A 20,792-nucleotide genomic window follows, 5' to 3' on the forward strand; every position below is an offset into this window, starting at 1 on the left:
TTTAAGTCTGATATGATTGTCTCAAAAAAGCCAAATCAGCACAGTAATTACAACTCAGGATTGCGTGACAATTTGTGAACTTTCTAGGGGGACCCATCCTAAGGAACCCCACACCCTCAGGACTCCTCTCAAGAAGAACAGATGCGACTTGTGCAACTTTTAACTTGCCAATGACATTAATCATGCTGTGTAAAGATTATAAAAAGTCTGTACGCTCATAATAAGTTTTTTGGTGGGGAGAAGGTCAAGGGGAGTCTGATTTGTAAGCAGACCCCCCCCCCCCCCCCCACACACACACACACACACACACACACGTGTGTGTACAGCGTGTACCAAATAATATCGGTTTTGGAACTACCGACAAAAGTTGGCTACTGCTGGTCTTTTTTTTACCAGTCCCCCCTAAACATTACCTTGTAGTTCACTTATGGTTATGCTTTGTAGATATACCGACAGGTTCATTCCTCCAGATGACGCGACAATGTAGAGGGTACCACGCACTTGACTAGCTTTTTAGCGCTGCACTGTTTCCTAGCTAATTTTTAAATGTTGACCAGTATTTCTTTTCATGCTCCTCTTACCCATGAAGCATATTACAATGCCTATTGTATGGGATTAAACTGGCACAAGTGTTTGAGAAGCCAACTGAAGAGGAATCTGAAAAAAAAAAACCTGAGATGAAGCCAGTCTCACTTTCTCCTATTGCCTTCCATGCAGAATATCAATGCAAGCCTTACCATTCAAAAAGACATTTAACCACTTCCAGACCGGACACTTTTACCCCCTTCCTGACCAGGGCAATTTTCAGCTTTTAGCGCTATCACACTTTGAATGACAACTGCGCGGTCATGCAACACTGTACCCAAATGAATTTTTTACCATTTTTTTTTAGATAAAGCTTTATTTTGGTGGTATTTATTCACCACTGGGATTTGTATTTTTTTTGCTATGTAAATGAAATGTCCAAAAATTTTGAAAAAAAGTGTTTTTTTTTATAAAATTTTGCAAATAAATAATATTTCATCATAAATCTTAGCCAAAATTTATTCCGTTATCTTTTTAGTAAAAAAAAAAAAAAAAACCAAATTAGTTTATAAGCAAAAATTATCATTTTTAAACATTTTTATTTTATTTTTTATATTATTTTTTATTTTTATTTTTTTTTTACATACTGTCACCCTAGCAGTACAGTGTCACCAGGATGACACTGTACTACTTGTGAGGGGTGATGAAGATTTTTTTTTTTTTTTTTACACTGATTGCTTTTACACCCATATAGGATGTAAAAGCAATCATTTCTCTTTCTCTCTGTGTGCATTCTTGCACTCATTGAGAAGAACTGAGTGAGCTGTGATTGGTCACAGCTTGTCACATGGTACAAGGCTTTTGTGAATAGCCTTGTACCATGTGACCTCTGTGATCATTCACAGATTTCACACATAGTAAGCAATGATGTCAGAAGTGACATCTTGCTTACTACTTTGCATGTGATCACTGATTGGCCAATCAGTGATCACATGATCGGGACCTCGTACAGAGGTCCCGTCCGATGATCGGTGTTTCACTGTGTCCGGAGGACACAGCGGGCACAGGATCGCGGTGCTGCACGCTCCCAGGGAGCGCGCACAAGCAGGGTGCGGGGAGGCCGTTTATAGACGGCCACCCGACCCTGCAGTGCCACCGTCTGGCCGTTTATATACAACGGCCGGTCGGGAAGTGGTTAAAACTTCACCTCTACAGAGGAGCAAGATATGTGGCCCATAATATTCTGCTATAATCCTTGAGCTGTCATGGTTTACTCCTAGACTGACGGTGTACAATGTCACCTTTTACGTAGCTTACTCATTTGTTTACTGCCTTCTTTTTTCTTCTTACATTATTTCCAGTGACACATTCACATATGACAAGTAGCCTGCTGTCAGAGAAAGCATATATAATACTTGAGGAAAAAAAAAAAAAAGCAGGAATTTTCTTCATGGTAACTAAGCAAGACTGTTTTTCTTGCTGTTGAATGGGACAGTAAAGACTAGCACATTGGCATCACATTTGCCAAACAATCCTATTGTAGTCAATGGCACGGTACTGCAAGGTGGTCACAATGCAGTATTTCATGGTTAAATTCCTCTTGGGAATAGAAATCAAGCATTTAGGAGGCTGCAATATGAAATCCTGAGCGCATGTAAACTGATTCTAAGCAGCATCCTTAATGGAATTCTTTTTAAAAGGTGTTTAAACCTGCCGCCTGTGCAAACCTAGCCTTAAATGCTCTAAAACTATCAAGACAACCCTAGACTGGTTTCAGGCTTACAGTATACAGTATATGTATAATGCTGGAGTTTCAGACAGACCAGGAATCAGCAGATGCAGAGAGCCATGTCAAAAAGGTAGCAGAGAGCCATGTGTGGCCCCCAGTGTTTTGTTGTGGGCCAATCGGCTAGTCAGCTTGTCTGCTCAGGGCTCACTTTCCTACAACTGATTTAGTACCATGTTTTGTTATGCAGTGCTGTGTATGTTTATGCATTATTTAGCCTAAAGTTAGCTCTGAACAGCTAGTATAAAACTGTAAATGGTGAGCAATCTCTTAAGGAAAAGTAAAATGCATGTGTCAAAAACAACAAATACTTGACCATTTATTCTAGTTTCATTTTTTTTCTTTTTAATGTTTTATTTCATACAAAGTGCCAGGGTAAATAAGTCAGCTTGACTACAAAATTTAGAAAAATATGCAGTACATGCTGAGCAGTCCAGTTACTTTGATGCTCTGTCGGCCACAAAATGATTGACAGCATGACAAACGTTTAGGTTGCCGAATGCAATGCTTAGCCTGTAAAAATTTTAGTATTTTAACTATTGGCTAAATGCACTTGCAAAATAAAAAAACTCCTTCAATATTCTGAGGCATCTTTAATCCAACCAAAAATCTGGCTGGAAAATATTACTCTATAAGCGGGGATAAACAAATACATAAGAGATTCACTCAAGAATTCCATGCTTGCAGGACATTTCCACAAGTGTCATTTTATCCATATACTTTTTGTTTGTTTCCTTTAATTATTAGTCATTCTAATAATTAAACAGATGAATGTATTTTTCCATTTTCGGGGGGACATATTGTTTGTTTGCTGTAGCAGGCAATTAATCAGGTCATCACAGAAAATTCCCTAAAGCACCACCGCACGCACAATTTATTCAGAACCACTCCAAGCAACTAACACCAGACACTGCATATTTCCATATGTGGTTTAGCATGGGACTATAGCCTTTTATTATGTGGTTTTATGCTATGCTGCCCCTTTCATTTTCAGAGGGACAGTACAGAACCTACAATGTACACAGCTGAGGTCACCAGACCTGCATTGTTCAAACAAGGGAACTGGTATTCCTAGAACAAAACAATGACAGCAAGGTGACTAAGCAGAGGTTGGCCTGGTTTACTATAGAGTTTATCAGCAGAAAATGCTGGAAACCTCAGACAGATCATCTGTGTCCCTGCCATGCCACAAACGCCAGGAATGCCACAATCTACCCTTGCAGGGACGCCCCCCTCCCCATAAGTGTGCAGCAATAAGGTGTATGACTTGCCCTATTTCTTGCTATGACAAGCTCCAGCGCTGTTCTTTTTACCTGAAGCTCTAGGTGCTCCCTCAACATTATGTACAATGTAAGGCTACTGAACCTGCATTGGAGGCGGCGAGTATGAAACCGTAGCTGAGAGCACCTTACCACTGCACCCAAAGACTAAAGCATTTAAACCATGCAGTGTGAGAAGGGGATGGGAGCTGCCAAAAAGGTAGATCTGGTCGAGTTCCCAGAGTTCAGCTGTAATTTCAACCTGGATAGGAGCCTGTTTTTGAGCTGTAGAGCATGCAGACATCTGTATTCAATTGAGCAGGGTGTTCCTAACCCTCTTGTGCTGAACTTTGTGATTGTACTGTCTCCCTTTTGTTTTGCAGAGCACTGCGAAAAAACTGTTGGTTCCATATATAGCCGGAACAATAAAAATTGCTATATCATGGTTTTTCATACTTCAAAAAGCCTGTATTTTCCAACAAGGAAAAATATTGAATTCTGATAACTGTATGTATGTAGTTAGCACCTGTACTGATACTATTAGAGACTGTCACCTTGCCTGTTCAACGGAAAGTGCCAGTGTCTATGTAAACTGGTCTCTCCGAAACACTGTCATCAATCCTCACCGCAACCCTGCTTTTCACTACCACTCTACCCAGCTTCCAAAACTGGGGATTTTAGTGCTGGTTGCAATGGAGAAAGGAGCTCCAAGGTGAGTCAGGAGTGGCAGAACAAGCTGTCCACCAAGTGATACAGTAGGACAGAGTACTGATCGCTAACAAAAGGGCATCTGCTCGGTTTTCTAAGTTTAGAAGAGTGGGGCAAGCATTATGCTTGCACCACTGTAGGTTAATTCTCCTCAATATGTTTATATAATCTGTGCCCATAAAAATGGGGATGTATAAAAAAGGGCAAGATTTCATTTTTGCCTGGAGTGACACTTCAATTATGTATATAGCTTCCAATACAGCAGTATTTGCTTTTTGTTAGTGCCGCCAAGTCCAATACTATCAAAGGTTCCCACAGGAGGAAAGAGTACACTGGTAACCTCTGTGTGTTACTACTCCTCTACTGTCCAATCAAAAAGTTGACTAGTTGGAGTTCCTGACCAGGCGTACATATTCCCAATCTTTTTTTGGATTTTTTTTTTCCAGGAATCAAACTATCAGCAGTGCAGTCATCTTTTTAAAGCATGCACAAAAGCATATTAAAATACTCCTGACTATACTGGATCTTCCTGCCAGAAGCTGGCAAAAACAGTGAAAAAGTGCTTGTTTTTGTATGTTGGTATGCATGTATAGTATTTACAGACATATGCACAAACTCATTCTATTAGCTAGGATAGTCATTAATTCTAGCCACTGGAATGAAATTCCGCATGTACATGCATATATTACGCCAGTAAGCTCTTCAAATGCAGGCTTTGGGGCACGGAAAAAGAGGCCTAAAAAATAGCATTTTTTTTTCTTGTGTGCATGAGACCTAACCTCTCACAAGCTTCCTGGAGGGGTCCATTTACACTTGTCCTTTTTAATGCAAGTATCCTGCATTTTTCTGCATGAAAATGCATGTCTATTCCTTCCAATGTGGTTGATTTACATCTATGTAAGGCTGCAAATAACATTTTCATAAGTGATTAGTTGGCCGGTTGTTTCAATTGATCAGATAAAAACCTCAAAAAAAAAAAAAAATATCTACATGCAGTGGTAAATAAAACCAGTTATATGGTTAGGGAAAAAAAATCTCTTATTCACTCTGAGAATGACAGAAGAGATGCACTGTATATACTATTAGAGGTTGAATCATCAGACTCCGGAGTCAAACTTTTTATGAAAAAAAAAATGAAATACCTAAAAACACCATTTACAGATTTTCAGACAGGCAGTAATATAATATGCATTACAGACTCTCTTGATACTTGCTACCTGCGCCTGCTGTAGCTTATGCTGTCCAAACATGAAAAAAAAACTTAATTTAAGAACATTTGTTTGATTTTCTAATTGTTCAAATTGACTTTAATTTTCAACCATAGCAATAGGAAAATTTGAAAGAGCAAAACAGATAACTTCTCAATCTAACAAATTTTCCAACAGTGCATGTTTGTTTTCGTTCAGAAATTACATTCATTTTAAAACTGAACATTAAAAGCAACTGAAATTTCCCCAACAACATTCATCCATTCATCAAATGTATAAAGAATTTTTGGACAAATCTCGTCTGAAAATCAATCCGAGTACAAGACATTCAGCAGTATGCTTTTATATACATATACACACACACTCTATGTATTACCAAAAGTATTGGGACACCTCTACCAAAATCATTGGATTCAGGTGTTCCAATCACCTCCATGGCCACAGGTGTATAAAATCAAGTACCTAGGCATGCAGACTGCTTCTACAAACATTTGTGAAAGAATGGGTCGCTCTCAAGAGCTCAGTGAATTCAAGCGTGGTACCGTGATTGGTTGCCACCTGTGCATTAAGTCCATCTATGAAATTTCCTTGCTACTAAATAATCCACAGTCCACTGTTAGTGGTATTATAACAAAGTGGAAGCAACTGGGAACAGCAGCAACCCAGACACAAAGTGGTAGGCCATGTACAATGACAGAGTGGGGTCAGCGCATGCTGAAGCACACAGTGCGCAGAAGGTGCCAACTGTCTGCAAAGTCAATAGCTAAAGACCTCCAAACCTCGTGTGGCCTTCAGATTAGCACAACAACAGCGTATAGAGAGCTTCATGGAATGGGTTTCCATGGCCAAGCAGCTGCATACAAGCCTTACATCAAGTGCAATGCAAAGCATCAGATGCAGTGGTGTAAAGCACGTGATTACTGGTACTTACCTGACTGCATTGTGCCAAGTGTAAAGTATGGTGGAGGGGGATTATGGTGTGGGGATGTTTTTCAGGGTTGGGCTTGGCCCCTTCGTTCCAGTGAAGGGAACTCTTAAGGTGTCCGCATACCAAGACATTCTGGACGACTTCAAGCTCCCAACTTTGTGGGAACAGTTTGGGGATGGCCCCTTCCTGTTCCAACATGACTGCGCACCAGTGCACAAAGCAAGGTCTATAATGACATGGATGAGCGAGTTTGGGGTGGAGGAACTTGACTGGCCTGCACAGAGTCCTGACCTCAACCTGATAGAACACCTTTGGGATGAATAAGAGTGGACGTTCTCGACCGACATGAATGCCTAACCTCACAAATGCACTTCTGGATGAATGGTCAAACATTCTCAGACACTCCTAAACCTTGTGGACGGCCTTCCCAGAAGAGTTGAAGCTGTTATAGCTGCAAAGGGTGGGCCAACTCAACATTGAACTCTATGGACTAAGGCTGGGATGCCATTAAAGTTCACGTGTGTGTAAAGGCAGGTGGCCCAATACTTTTGGCAATATAGTGTATATATAAAAACGTATATCATATATAATATATGATACCCTCAGGTAGGATATACAGGGTATTTTAACTGGGCGTCAGACATGAAGCTATATGAAGGGTGGACGGGGGAATATACAACTTTAATATTAAAGTAGTACTAAAGGCGAAGACTTTTTTGCATGGATGTAAATTTTAAAAATAATACACAATACTTGTAAATTTATTTTAAGTTTAATTGTGATGCCTTATATTACCTCTAGTCTATCAGCTTCCAGCTTTTCTGGGTTCAGATGCTGATCTTCCCTTCACAGAGCACTTAAAGCAGTGGTTCTCAACCTTCCTAATGCCGTGACCCTTTAATACAGTTCCTCATGTTGTGGTGACCCCCAACCATAAAATTAATTTACCCAGTAATTATAATTCATGAGTGTCGTTTTACCTCCAATACTGCTGCTTTCAACACAGTAGCTGCTTTTAACAGAGTAGCTGCTTTCAACACAGCAGCTGCTTTCTACACAGTAGCTGCTCTTTACACATCGGAAATGTGTTTTCTGATGGTCTTAGGCGACCCCTGTGAAAGGGTCGTTCGACCTCCAAAGAGGTCGCGACCCACAGGTTGAGAACCACTGACTTAAAGGGATTGTAAATGTTGGATTTTTAAATTTTTTTTTTTTAAACAACAAACATGCCATACTCCCCTGCTCTGTGCAATTGTTTTTCACAGAGTAGCCCTGATTCTCCTCTTCTGGGGTCCCCCACAGCGCTTCTGGCTCCTGCTGTTCACAGAGTGCCCCAAAAAGCAAGGTAAAAAAAAAAAATTCTGCTTTTAGAATCACTCACTTCCTTCTCCTGCCAGGGACTATATGTCCCAAAAGGCATTGCTCCTCAGACATTCACATTTGCTTACTGACATGTATGAACGATGTACTAAGCTATATATGTGCCGCACTGTGCATGCCGACATGTATGTAAAAAAACACATTCTGTATGCAGGCCAACTAATCAGTTGATCAACTAATCTATTCTGAAAAAAGTTGACAACTACTTTCATAATCAATTATTTGTTTTAACTGTTCATCTATGTACTGTGCTTTAATGTTAAACACAAAGGGAAACTCTCTGGGTCCATTAACACCTACATGCTTGCATCACCATGTGCACTACATGCGCGTAGAACAGTGTAACTTCAGCCAAAATCACTTGTAGACTCAGCAGTGAGAGCAGTACACCAGCTTTGCAGAGGTGTTTTGGCCACTATGTGGTAGTCTCAGTGAGATTTATTTTACATGTTTGTGGTTCAGGTGGCAAAACCAGAAGGCGAAAGCGTTCTCTGGAAAATTTTCTGCCCACAAATGCTTATCTATATTACAAATCTCAGTTTATATCTGCTAATGCTTGAATAAAGACTTTTGTATTAATGTTGCAGCTTTCCAGTCCTTAGACTTTTTTTTCTTTAATACTAAACGCTGATTTAAAAAAAAAAAAAAAAAAAATCCTCAAAACAATCCACAAACAAAAAAAAATAGATCCAAAATACCATTTTTGTATTTGTTTGTTGGATAATTTAATTCAGCTTTAAAAGCAAAAGCCATATGAAATAACTTAAAATTCCACTGGGTGGCAGCATGTTACCATTTTCAGTGCCATAGAAAATTGCAAATCAGATATTTGTATAATTGTTTTTTCTGCAGAAAAAAAAAAAAAAAAAAAAAGAAAAAAAAAAAAAGAAGACCATGGGTCTCTTTTAATGCTATAAAATATTTGGCATGGCAGATTGCGGAATATAGGTGTAATTGAAATATGTATGCTACTCTGAAGTTTCAGCATAATATCAATATACTCTAATCACAATAATGTATAATCTGTGGAAGATGAACTGGACTTATTATTCAGGGATGTTGAATTTATATCGCGCGACGACCAGGACATGTTTTTTTTTTAACCTTTAGCCCTGCTGTGGGCAAGCAGCAGGGCTCACCTGTCAGGCGGAAGCTTTCAGGTGGCAGAACTGCCACTGATTGCTTCCACACAGTGCCAGCACCCTCCCGTGTGAACCTCCTCCCCGCTTGAGGTCTCCTGGGATCCGCTTACCCATCTGCAGGCCTCGGACCGGTTCACCGCCGTCGGCTAGAGGGGAGAGTGGAGATGTCCACTCCCCTCTCCATCGTGTCCTGACCCGGAAGTGACGTTATGACGTCACTTCCGGGTCCCCGTTGACAGATTCCCAGCCATGGAGGCCGGAAAAGAATGTACTGCAGTTGATGTGCACTGCATTACATTCAGTGGAGCATAGGGGAGACATCCAGGGTCTTTAAGACATTGGATATCTCAATAAAGAGAACCTGTCACCAAAAATCATCACATAGGGGGACACTGGAAAAAATGTTTGTTTTTTTTAAATTTAAAAAGAAAAAGCAAAAACAAAAAAAAAACATTTTTTACAATTTAAAAAAAAAAAATATATAAGTTACACCCAAGCACATAGCATCCCCCCCCCCAAAAAAAAAAATTGAGACCCACCACCACCACATATATGCACGTACAAATGTAAAAGCACACGATGTGGCGCCTACGCATAATAATGTTGATTGCGATACATGTTACATATTGCCGCGCACGCTACAATAAGAGCAATAATTCTAGCAGGAGACCTCCATAACGCTATACTGAGGACCTATAAGGAGCTGTAAGTGTCGCCTCAAGAAAATATAGGGTACTGAAGTTCGTAGCCATTTCAAGAGAACATGCAAATTTAAGGTTTGACATGTTGGATATCTATTTACTTGGTGCGATCTCATCTTTTATATTTTACAAAAAAATTTTAATTTATTGATTTTGTTGTGCCCTAACATTAACTTACTTGTATTTTTTACAGAAATTTTGCAGTAATATCATGCGACATAAAAAAAATTCATGCAGACTCCATCTCCAAAATATGCACGTTCCTAACTCCAGAAACTACAAAGCAACTCATTCACTCCCTTATCTCCCGACTTGACTGCTGTAACTCCCTCCTCGTCAGCCTACCCCAAACACAGGCTATCCCCGCTTCAGTCTATCCTGAATTCTGCGGCCAGACTCCTCCACCTTATTAAACGCTCCGTATCCGCCACCCCCCTCTGCCAATCCCTCCACTGGCTTCTGATTGCCCAACGAATAAAATTCAAAATATTAACATTGACATACAAAGCCATCCACAACACTGCCCCAAACTATATCACCGACCTGATAACCATCTACCACCCAAAACACACTCTCCACTCCTCACAAGACCTCCTACTCTCCAGTTCTCTGGTCTCCTCCTCCCATGCCCGTCTCCAGGACTTCTCCAGGGCTTCCCCCATCCTCTGGAACCCACTACCCCAATCCATCAGACTGTCACCTACCCTCCTCACTTTTAGGCGCACCCTGAAAACCCATCTCTTCAGAGAAGCCTACCCTGCCCTCACCTAATTGCTGATCTCCTCCACTCTTCCCACCACTCCATCCACCACAGCTATTTCCTCCTGTACCACTCTCCCTTCCCTCCTAGATTGTAAACTCCAAGGAGCAGGGCCCTCAAACCCCTCATGTATTGTATTGTTACTGTACTGTCTCGTGTACTGTCTCCCATAATGTACAGCGCTGAGCAAACTGTTGGCGCTATATACTGTATAATAATTTTATTCTCTAGGGTGTCTGCTTTCAGAAAATTTATGTTTTGGGGGTTTTGTGTAATCTTCAAGCCTAAAATGTTTTTTTAAATGTGTGCAAAAAACGCAAAAACAGCTCTGGCAGCGAAAGGGCTAAAGCATAAGCACGACACTCCACTTTACTGACAGAGCAGCCGATCGGTGCTCACTACACTTAAAAACAAGTAATATGAGTGAGCGCACAAAACAAAACAGCTGCTAGCATAGAAGGATAAAACCCTTAATCCTCAAATAAATCATAGAAAAAATATATGCAGCGCTAGAAATATAGTGACTATGTGCATAACGCGCAAATATTGAATTGCGCTAAATTAGTGAACGCCAAAATTGTCAGAGTGACATGTGCAAATATGAATGAGCAAAACTTCAGTAAATAAAGTGACAAAAATGAACGTGCATAACGAATAACCATATGAGATATAAAACAGATCAATAAGGACATATAATGAGGTGCTTCAAATATTGTCCAGTGAAATTGTGAATGGATGAGAACTATGGATCAATATGGAATTCCAGCACTTTTAGTGACAAAGATTCGGTGCAGATGACTTCTAGTGGCAAAGGAAATGAAGTGTGCTTGCACTTACCAGAAGAGCATTTGACTTGATGTCACTAAAAGTATAATACTAATATAAGACAATATTTGAAGCACTTCATTATATGTCATTATTGATCTGTTTTAGATCTCATATGGTTATTAGTTATTCACATTCATTTTTGTCACTTTATTTATGGAAGTTTTGTTCATGCATTCATATTTGCACTTGTTACTCTGTTGACAATTTTGGTGCTCACTACACTGAAAGGTCTCTCTTCCCTGCTAGTCCCCGGGTGCGGTGCTGGAGACAGGCAGGGACGGGAGGAGGAGATAAACAGCACAATGGTAAAATTATTATGTTTAAGTCGCCATAGAGCCCCTTTTGTTTTTAAAAGCCCCAGACATTCCAAGCAGCACCTCCGATTTAAATACGGTTTCGGTTAAAATGTATTTTTTTTATCTGGACAAGTAGATTATCATGAGGGACAAGTAGATTGGGACACGGATTTAGTCCCTTTTTTCAAAAAATTTCCACACCCCTGTATATACCATCCCCCCCACTATTTTAAACAGAGTGGACAAGTCTTGGAACCTGTGTCCCTGTGGGGTGGATCCACAGTTTTAGTAACCACTGTCACATATATACAGCAAGTGAAGGGAAGTGCTAAATAATTTCACAGTTGTCAACATAAAATGTGTGAGGGTAAATCTTCCAATGAGGACACCTGATACATAAAGAACTGTCTAAGTGCTCATTCACACGGACACAGAGGTCCATACAGCATACACAACTCCATGTTTATGTACCCGGGAGCAACAGGTGTTCTGTGAAGCTGCGGTCAGCAGCCTTTTAAAAATCACCAACAGGCTGACAGACGAAGAGGCTCGACAGAGCTTCCCCTACATACATCAAAACGTTTCCATCCATACAGGGACACAGCCTTGGACACAGACACAGCCACCACCACCATGAGCTGTAGAAACCACAAAGCAACTCATGCACTCCCTTATCATATCACGACTTGACTACTGCAACTCCCTCCTCACCGGCCTCCAACATAGGCTATCCCCGCTTCAGTCTACCCTGAATTTTGTGGCCAGACTCATCCACCTCACCAACCGCTCCGTATCCGCCGCCCCCTCTGCAATCCCTCCACTGGCTTCCGATTGCCCAACGCATAAAATCCAAAATATTAACATTGACGTACAAAGCCATCCACAACACTGCCCCAAACTACATCACCGACCTGATATCCATTTACCACCCAAAACACACGCTCCGCTCCTCACAAGACAACCTACTCTCCAGTTCTCTGGTCTCCTCCTCCCATGCCTGTCTCCAGGACTTCTCCAGGGCTTCCCCCATCTTCTGGAACTCATTACCCCAATCCATCAGACTGTCACCTACCCTCCTCACTTTTAGGCGCACCCTGAAAACCCATCTCTTCAGAGAAGCCTACCCAGCCCTCACCGAATTGCTGATCTCCTCCGCTCTTCCACTCCATCCCCCACAGATATTTCCTCCTGTACCACTCTCCCTTCCCTCCTAGATTGTAAGCTCCAAGGAGCAGGGCCCTCGAACCCCTCGTGTATTGAACTGTTACTGTACTGTCTCCCATTATAATGTACAGCGCTGAGCAAACTATTGGCCCTATATAAATACTGTATAATAGTAATAGTGCCCAGCCCCCGCTGTGCACTTTGTGAAAATGTAGACATTGTAAAAATGCAGCCATAATAAAACAAAACCATCCAAAAATGTCACTGGAGCTGGAACACCATGGGAATGCAAATTTTTTTCTGATACCATCTGAGTTTATTCAACATTTCATTTGTGCATTATCAGAAGTTACTAAATGGTTTTCTTCTCGTGTATGCACAGCTTTAAAAACAGCAACTACATATAATTTCAGTATCCATTTATCTTGTAAAAAACACAGGTCTATTAAATATTTACCAAACTGCTACTGAGCATGTGCATGTTGTCAGTGGTCTCTAAGAAAGCAGATACGATTTAGATATGACAGGAAACTACTGGGACAGAAAGCTGTATGTATCTTTAAAACCATCTGCATTGCAACTTACAGCAACACCTTGTAAAAACATTTTCCAATTAAGGTGTGAATAAACAGCAACATTACTGCCAAGTAAATCAGGATTTATAATCCAAGTGACACCCTAAAGAAAGACTTCACCAATCACTTGAACTGACATACATCCCTGGCAGTAAATTTATGGAACCACAATTCTTCGTGTACAAGTGATATTTATCATACTCATGGTTTATACAGGTAAACAAGGCGCCGTCTAGACAAGAGTTTGATACAGGTTTATCATCAAATCTATTTAATTATCAAACACAAGTGAACTACACAAATGTGTCTAATACGAGCTAGGGATTCACAAAACCCAAATATTCAGAAAATATGTACCGTATGATAGCCAACGATCATAGTTTGAGATTTTATGGACATTGCCTTAAATTTGACATAACCTGGCTACCTTTAAACACTTGTCTGGTAGCTACTCTCATCTCTGTATTTTTACAGAGTCTTTGTGGAACATAAACGGATGTAGCCAGCTGCCGCATGTGATTGGTGGACTGTACAGCGGGCATGTCATCTAGCTAGCATACTGCCACTACTAAAAAATTTTAGATTTTTTTGACGCAACCACAACTGTTGGTAACAAATTGGGTGCCAAGACTGGCACAAAAGGCAACCAATATTTGTAGGCAGAACTTGTGATGAGGAAAAAAATCCTGCAATCTCACATGCAAGTGACCCAAAATGAAATCAAATATCAACCCATCATTATTTCAATACTATACTTAATTTTAGAGGCATATTTCTAAAGTTGTGAAGCAGACTTTAAACATTTAATGGTGGGGAATAAATCCCTGTCATTTAAAGCCAGACTTCAGCTAAGGCCATTTCTGCATAGGTACCTTGATTTAGTCTTTGGACCAATGTGGTAATGGAACACTTTACATTTTCTCAATGAATGCAAAGCATTATTTAATTGGACATGGTAGAGATCCGGGGCACCAATGTTACAATTGGCCAGAGAATGCTTTGCATTCATTGAGAAAATGTAAAGGGTTAAAATGGTGTCCAAGTTCAAATTCAGCTTCAAAGCACATCAACAAGCACATTTGTTCAGTGATTGTTGAATGCAAGATTAATGGCTTTATAGTTAAAAAAAAAAAAAACTAATTTTTTCTTGATCTTGCAACATGAGATTCTTAATAGTTGGGTCAATTTTACCAACATTTCTCCTCCTGTAATAAAAAAAATACCCCTAAGTGTTTTAATAGGTTTGGATTCAGAGGTCAGTTGGAGTCAGAGTTCAAAGCATGGACTGGGAGCTACTTTTAGGGACAGTAAGAAAGAGGATCCTCAGTGGTATTCATGGTACAACCTCTGCTGGTCATAACAGAGAGGGTTGAGCGGGTTTTCTACTACCTGGGGAATGTGTAAACCTGCCTAATCCTTTACTCACCTGTTGGTAATTTTTAAGAACTAACCTGTCAGAATGTTCCTGTGTAGAGTAAGTAAGGTGTCCTAGTAGAGTTTTCAACTTTAGAAATGCATAGTTATTTAATACCATTAAAACATAGGATTAGACAAAAACACTTATGACAGCATTTATTCCTAAATGTGTCATCACTTGCCAATGAAATGAGAAAGTGTGCAAAGCAAATAGCACTGATAATAGTGATGGAGACTACTTGCATTTTGACAAACTAATTATATAAATGCAATCAGTGTTAACAGAAATAAGTCACATCACACACTCAAAATCTAGCATTACTACTTAACGCCCAATCATGTAAATGCATTGCTGTCTTGTTCTGGGGCACCCCCAATCTATCACTATCAGGAGTTGGGAGGCAGCCAATCACGCTGCAGCAAGATCGGGATCCTTGCCCACTGGCTCCAGGTATCTCCGCCCATTTAAAGTGCCAAAGCTTGACATGCATAAAGGGTTTAAAGTGGTTCTAAGTGCAAGATAGTTTTTACACTAATGAATGCTCTGCATTAAAAAGGTAAAAAACACACTACATTTTCATCATCACCACCCCCCCCCCCCCCCAACCGTACACACGTACCTGGCTTCACTCACCAATTCAGTGCTGTCCTGGCTGCAGCACCGCTCTCTGAGATCAGAGGGAGCCATAGGCTCCTGCTGCTGTCTGTCAAACTTGCATGATGAGGGAGCGGAGTTGTGGCTTAGCGGCTCTGGGTGTGTCTTATAGACGCACACAACCCGGCTCAGGAGAGCGCCTGCATGGGTGTTCCCCCCCCACAGCACATGGCTTGTTACAGAGGCAACTGGAAGAAGAGAGCGAACAGCACTGACAGGAGACTACAGAAGAGGAGGTAAGGGACCGTTCTGTGCAATATCACTGCACAGAACAGTCAAGTATAACATTCCTTTTTTTTTTCTTCTTTTCTTTGATAAAATAAAAAGACACCTTTGATGTTGCTTTAAAGAGCTCCTCAGTTTCGATTTTTGGGAATTTAAAAGTCTATTTTAATAGAAGTGCTCTCACTTTAACCACTTGCCAACTGCGCTACAGCCGAATGACGGCTACAGTGCAGTAGTCCATTTCTGGGAGGGCGTCATATGACGTCCTCCCAAAACGCACCCTCCAGCGATGTGGTAAAAGGTCAATCACAGTGTGTTTCATTCAATAAAAATGCTTGCTTATATCAACAAAATTTTTGGTAAACACAATCAATGTGTAAAGGGAAAAAAATTAATCCTGATCACTTGCTCAGAGTAGTACAATGCCACTATGGTAACATTGGATTGCTCTGGTCACAGTAGTAGAAAAAAAAAAAAATCATAATTACTACCTCTACATATAATTTTGCCTGATGTTCGTATCTCTTTAAAATGATCATCCTTTTTGTGCAAGGTCTTTAAGCCTACCAAAAGTTGTCCAAGGAAGGAAAACTGCCGAACCGGCAACAAAGTCATGGGCAGTCAAGGCTCATTGATGCATGTGGTGAGCAAAGGCTGACCTATGTAGTCTGATACAATGGAGGAGCTACTGTAGCTCAATTTGCTGAAAAGGTTCATGCTGGCTTCAACAGAAAGCTGTCAGAAGACAGAGTGCATCACAGTTGGTTGATTGTGGGGCTGCATAGCTGAAGACCGGTCGGGGAACCCATGCTGACCTTTGTCCACAGCCAAAAGCGCCTACAATGGCCATGTGAGCATCAGAACTGGAACACAGAGCAATACAACAAGGTGGCCAGGTTTGAGAAATTCAAGAATAGTTTGAGGAACACAAGTCTAAGGCGTTGACTTGGCCTCAAAATTCTCAATCCAATAAGGTATCTGTGGATTTGAAAAAAAAAAGTTCCCACCTCGCAACTTACAGGGCTTGAAGGATATGCGGACAGCAAACCTAAAGAGGTCTAGTGGAGTCCATGCCTATAATTTTATGGCTGGTGTAACACACACACACCACTTTATTAGGTACACCTTGCTAGTATCAGGTTGGACCCATTTTTGCATTCAGAACTGCCTAAAATCTTCATGGCATAACAAGGTGTTGGAAACATTCCTCAGATTTTGGTCCATATTTACATGATAGCATCACACAGTCGCTGCAGATTTGTTAGCTGCACATCCAATATGCGAATCTCTTGTTCCACCACATCCCAAAGGTGCTCTATTGGATTGAGATCTGGTGACTGTGGAGGCTATTGGAATACAGTGATCTTATTATCATGTTCAAGAAACAAGTTTGAAATGATTTGAGCTTTGTGACATGGTGCATTACCCTGCTGGATGTAGCCATCAGAAGATGGGTACACTGTAGTCATAAAGGGATAAACATGGTCAGCAACAATACTCAGGTAGGCTGTGGCATTTAAACGATGCTTAATTGGTACTAAAGGGCCAAAAGTGTGCCAAGAAAATATCCCCACACTAGTTGCTAACAACTGAAGCAATCTTGGGTTGTAACAGCTTGTATTACTAGTGGTTTGTAATGTCATGTTGGATGATAGACCAGTGATTATTAAAAAAAAAACAAAAACAAAAAAAAAAACCCACAAGGAATGAGGTCAGTCGTCAAAAAAAGGTTAACTTTTGCACTACTTTTACAGGAATACCTATAATAAATGTGTAGATAAAGTAAATAGCTTACCAATTCACATAATTCATATACCAGAAGATAGGGCATAGTCTCCACACATTGACCAACACACTGCACAATGTTAGGATGATGCAGGTAGCTTAAGGACAGAAGGGAAAAACAAAATATATTAAAAAAGTACCAGTCTGACAGGCATGAATAGTTTCCATTTAAAATGATGTAGGCATGCTGATAGATCAGAAGACACAAATATAGTAAACAGCACATGCTATATTAACATTTTCTGATGCAATTTCACCTTTTTGAATTTTTTTTTTCAATGAACAAGCAACAGTATGCTTTACATATGTGATTTTTTTTTTTTTTTCTTTTAAATTGCACCAAAAAAAAAAGGGGGGGGGGAGGAGATTCAGTCAGCCCTCCATTCACAAGGTTTTCCCTGCTGCAACACACAGAACTAATATGGCCTGAAGCAAGAGCAACTCTGGGGACTATAATGGAAAAACAGACAGTGATATCAGCTGTCATTGTAAATAAACCCTCAAGTATACCTAATAAACAGTTTCTTTGGATGTTGCATGGCCTTTGACGTTGCATCGAAGCGAGTATGAAATGCAGACAAAGCATTATTTGAGGGGCTTGCTCATAAAGGAGATTAGTGTATTTAAGGAATCTAGTAGGGAATGGGAAAGCTTTTTGTCTGATGAGGTCCGGAGAACTGAGGAACAATACTTATCTACCACTTCCTCCCACGTCCTTCGCTGGGAAGGACGCTTAGTTGTTGTACAAGCAAAGGTTATATGAAAAGGTGAAGGGCAAACAATTTTTTACTCGCTGTCACCATTTTGCTGACGGGGAAGATACTGGGCACTTGCTCGCTGTTATAGCCAGTTCCCAGAACCCTCCAAATTATATTGCCTCTATTGTATTGTCGCTACTTCAGGCTCTGGATCCCTTTACATATTACAGGGATTTTCCAGAACTTTCACACTTTTCTATATTGTAAGGTGCAGTGTTCTAAAAAAAAAAAAAAGTTGTACAAATATCATGCAAATAGCAAAAACGCTCTTTTTATTCTACAAGGCCTCTGCTTTCAGAAAATAATGGTCTGGGGGTGTCAAGTAATTTTATAGTCCAAAACATAGATTTTTGCATGTGCAAAAAATGAAAAAAATTGCTCTAGACCCGAAGTGTTTGAAAACTAAATAGCAATTTCAACAGTTCAACACATATTAAAGCGTATCTAAACCAAAAAAGAAAAAGAAAGTGTAAAATATCATTGCTTAAAGAAGAGTTGCAGCGGAGAAAAAAAACAAACGTCAGCAGCTACAAAAACTGTAGTTGCTGACTCTTAAATACAGACACTTACCTGTCCCTTGGTCCAGCGCTGTTCTCACCACCGCTGGTTTCAATGGCCATCTTCTCTCTCTGGCGGTGGCATCTTCAGTGAGGGCACCTGGCTGTGACCACTTGCGGCTTTCACAGCTGGGTGTTCACTGCGCATGCGTGAGAAGCGCTGCGCTTTGTGAATGGCCAGGTAGTCTTCTGGGACATGTCACGTGTCCCAGGAGACTACGGGGAGGGAGGGGAGGACAACTTCCGCTTGCCTAGGTGGAAGCGGGTACCTGTCCCCCCAACCACCCCCCCCTGCTCCCAAAGGGTGCTAATCCTTAACGGGGAGCGGGGGAGAAAGGCTTAAAGCGGAACTTCCCCTTTTGAGTGAAACTCCGCTTTAAGTCCTTAGATGTGGTAGCTGTATTTTTTTTTCCACCTAGTGATTCTGCCAGTACTTCCTATCCAGGGGAAAATTATGCTCATTTACCCTACTGTATCAGAACAACAGAAATAGGACAGGAATGCCGGTTTCTGTTGCACTTACCACATCAGATATATAAAAATGCTTTCAATTGTATATTTAACAGACCAAAAGAGGCTATATACGAGAAGTTTATTGTTGGGGTTTACACACACACACACAACTTAAAGAAACTAACAAATATTGTAAGAAAACCCTGAAGCTGTGACTGGTGTTCATTGCATCTTTAATCCCTTCCCGCCGGTGCCTCGCAGCCCTTTAAGAGTTTCAGAAGCTGGGAGGCGGGACGGGCGGAGTTTAGGGATCATGAGACCATCGTGACGCGTCATCACGGCGGTCACATGATCGGGAAAGGTCCCAATCGAAAGAGCAGACCAGGACCTTTCCGTGAGTACCGGACATGTGTGCTGGGAGCGCGCAGGGCGCGCGCTCTCAGCACATATGTTTTTTCTTACCTGTACGCAAATGTGTGGCCGCTTGGCTTCCAGGCCCAGACGCCGGGAGGCCGCACATTTGTGTGCGGCCGGCGTAAAGGTGTTAAATTACACTTCCAGCATGGGCAAACCTCCTTCAGAAATAGCAGCAGAAATCCAGCTTCTATTTACACATGAAATAGAATTCTTTCAATTACATCTCACTGCTTACAAGAATGTTCAAACTTACCTATATGGCTCTCCATTTTTTATAAACTGCTCCTGCTCCTTGGAACTTGCACTCGCTCGCAATTCCTTTACAATCACTCTTGCAACACTGTTCTCTCTGTAGATCTCTCCCAGAAGAACCTGAATAAAACACAATTGTAAAACTTAATGTATGGCTTTTTAGCACACAAACAGGTATTACTGTGCTTCTCATAACAAGGAAGGAAATGATAAAAAAAAACAGTAGGCAGTCTCCATTTCACTCAACAAACTGGGATAAGCGTCAGCATGAGGCACTAATGTGAATCACTCAGCTGTCAAAGTAAACCAGTCATGAAAGAAATATGAAAGCTGAAACTGATGAACTCCTTTAGAGAATACAATTTGACAGTCTGAAAGTACTAAGACCAAGAGAACAAAGTCCCTGACCCAAAACGAGATCTGTAATGTCAGAAAAAGGTCAGAATGCCTTGGCTCTATACTTGCTCCAGGCCAGTGACTAAAAATATTAAAGCAAAAGGGTCAGCATGAAAGCCAAGCAAGAAGCATTTTAGGAGGTTTTCTTAAATGCTGAAAACACAGCACGAAGGCAGAGCTTTTAGAGGGTCCCAAAGCCACCCCCCTCCCCTATTTTGCCCACTGTGTGGGTAGCACAGCGACTAAAATGGTTAGCACTTCCCCCTGGCAGTACTAGGGTCATTGGTTCAAATCCCAACCATGGCACCACCTGCCTGGAGTTTGCATGTTCTCCCTGTGCGGGTTTCCTCCAGGTACTCCAGTTTCCTCCCACACTCCAAAGATATGCTGGTAGCTTAACTGGATCCTGTCTACATTGGCCCTAGTATATGTATGAATGTAGGTTAGGGGCTTTAGATTGTACGCCCCTTGAGGGTTAGGGACGGATGTGAATGTACCATATATATGTAAAGCGCTGCGTAAATTGATGGCACTATACAAGTACCTGTAATAAATAAAACTAATTTTGGGGGGGGGAGGGGGTAGAGCGGTGAGGCATTATATCGCCTTTCGGGTTAT

General features: G+C 41.0%; 1 protein-coding gene across 1 annotated transcript in view; it reads right to left on the reverse strand.

Annotated features, from left to right (window-relative positions):
• LMTK2 (lemur tail kinase 2) overlaps positions 1-20,792 on the reverse strand; it is a 142,343-nt gene that overhangs the window by 48,051 nt on the left and 73,500 nt on the right. The window contains exons 5-6 of the mRNA XM_089682745.1: positions 19,780-19,898; positions 17,352-17,439 (exon numbers count right to left, since the gene is read on the reverse strand). Coding sequence (XP_089538871.1) covers positions 17,352-17,439; positions 19,780-19,898 — 207 coding nt within the window. The remainder of the gene's footprint in view (positions 1-17,351; positions 17,440-19,779; positions 19,899-20,792) is intronic.

The sequence above is a fragment of the Staurois parvus genome, unplaced genomic scaffold (genome assembly GCF_062004578.1).
Source record: "Staurois parvus isolate SC_StPar_1 unplaced genomic scaffold, SC_StPar_1.0 ptg000297l, whole genome shotgun sequence".
NCBI lineage: Eukaryota > Metazoa > Chordata > Amphibia > Anura > Ranidae > Staurois > Staurois parvus.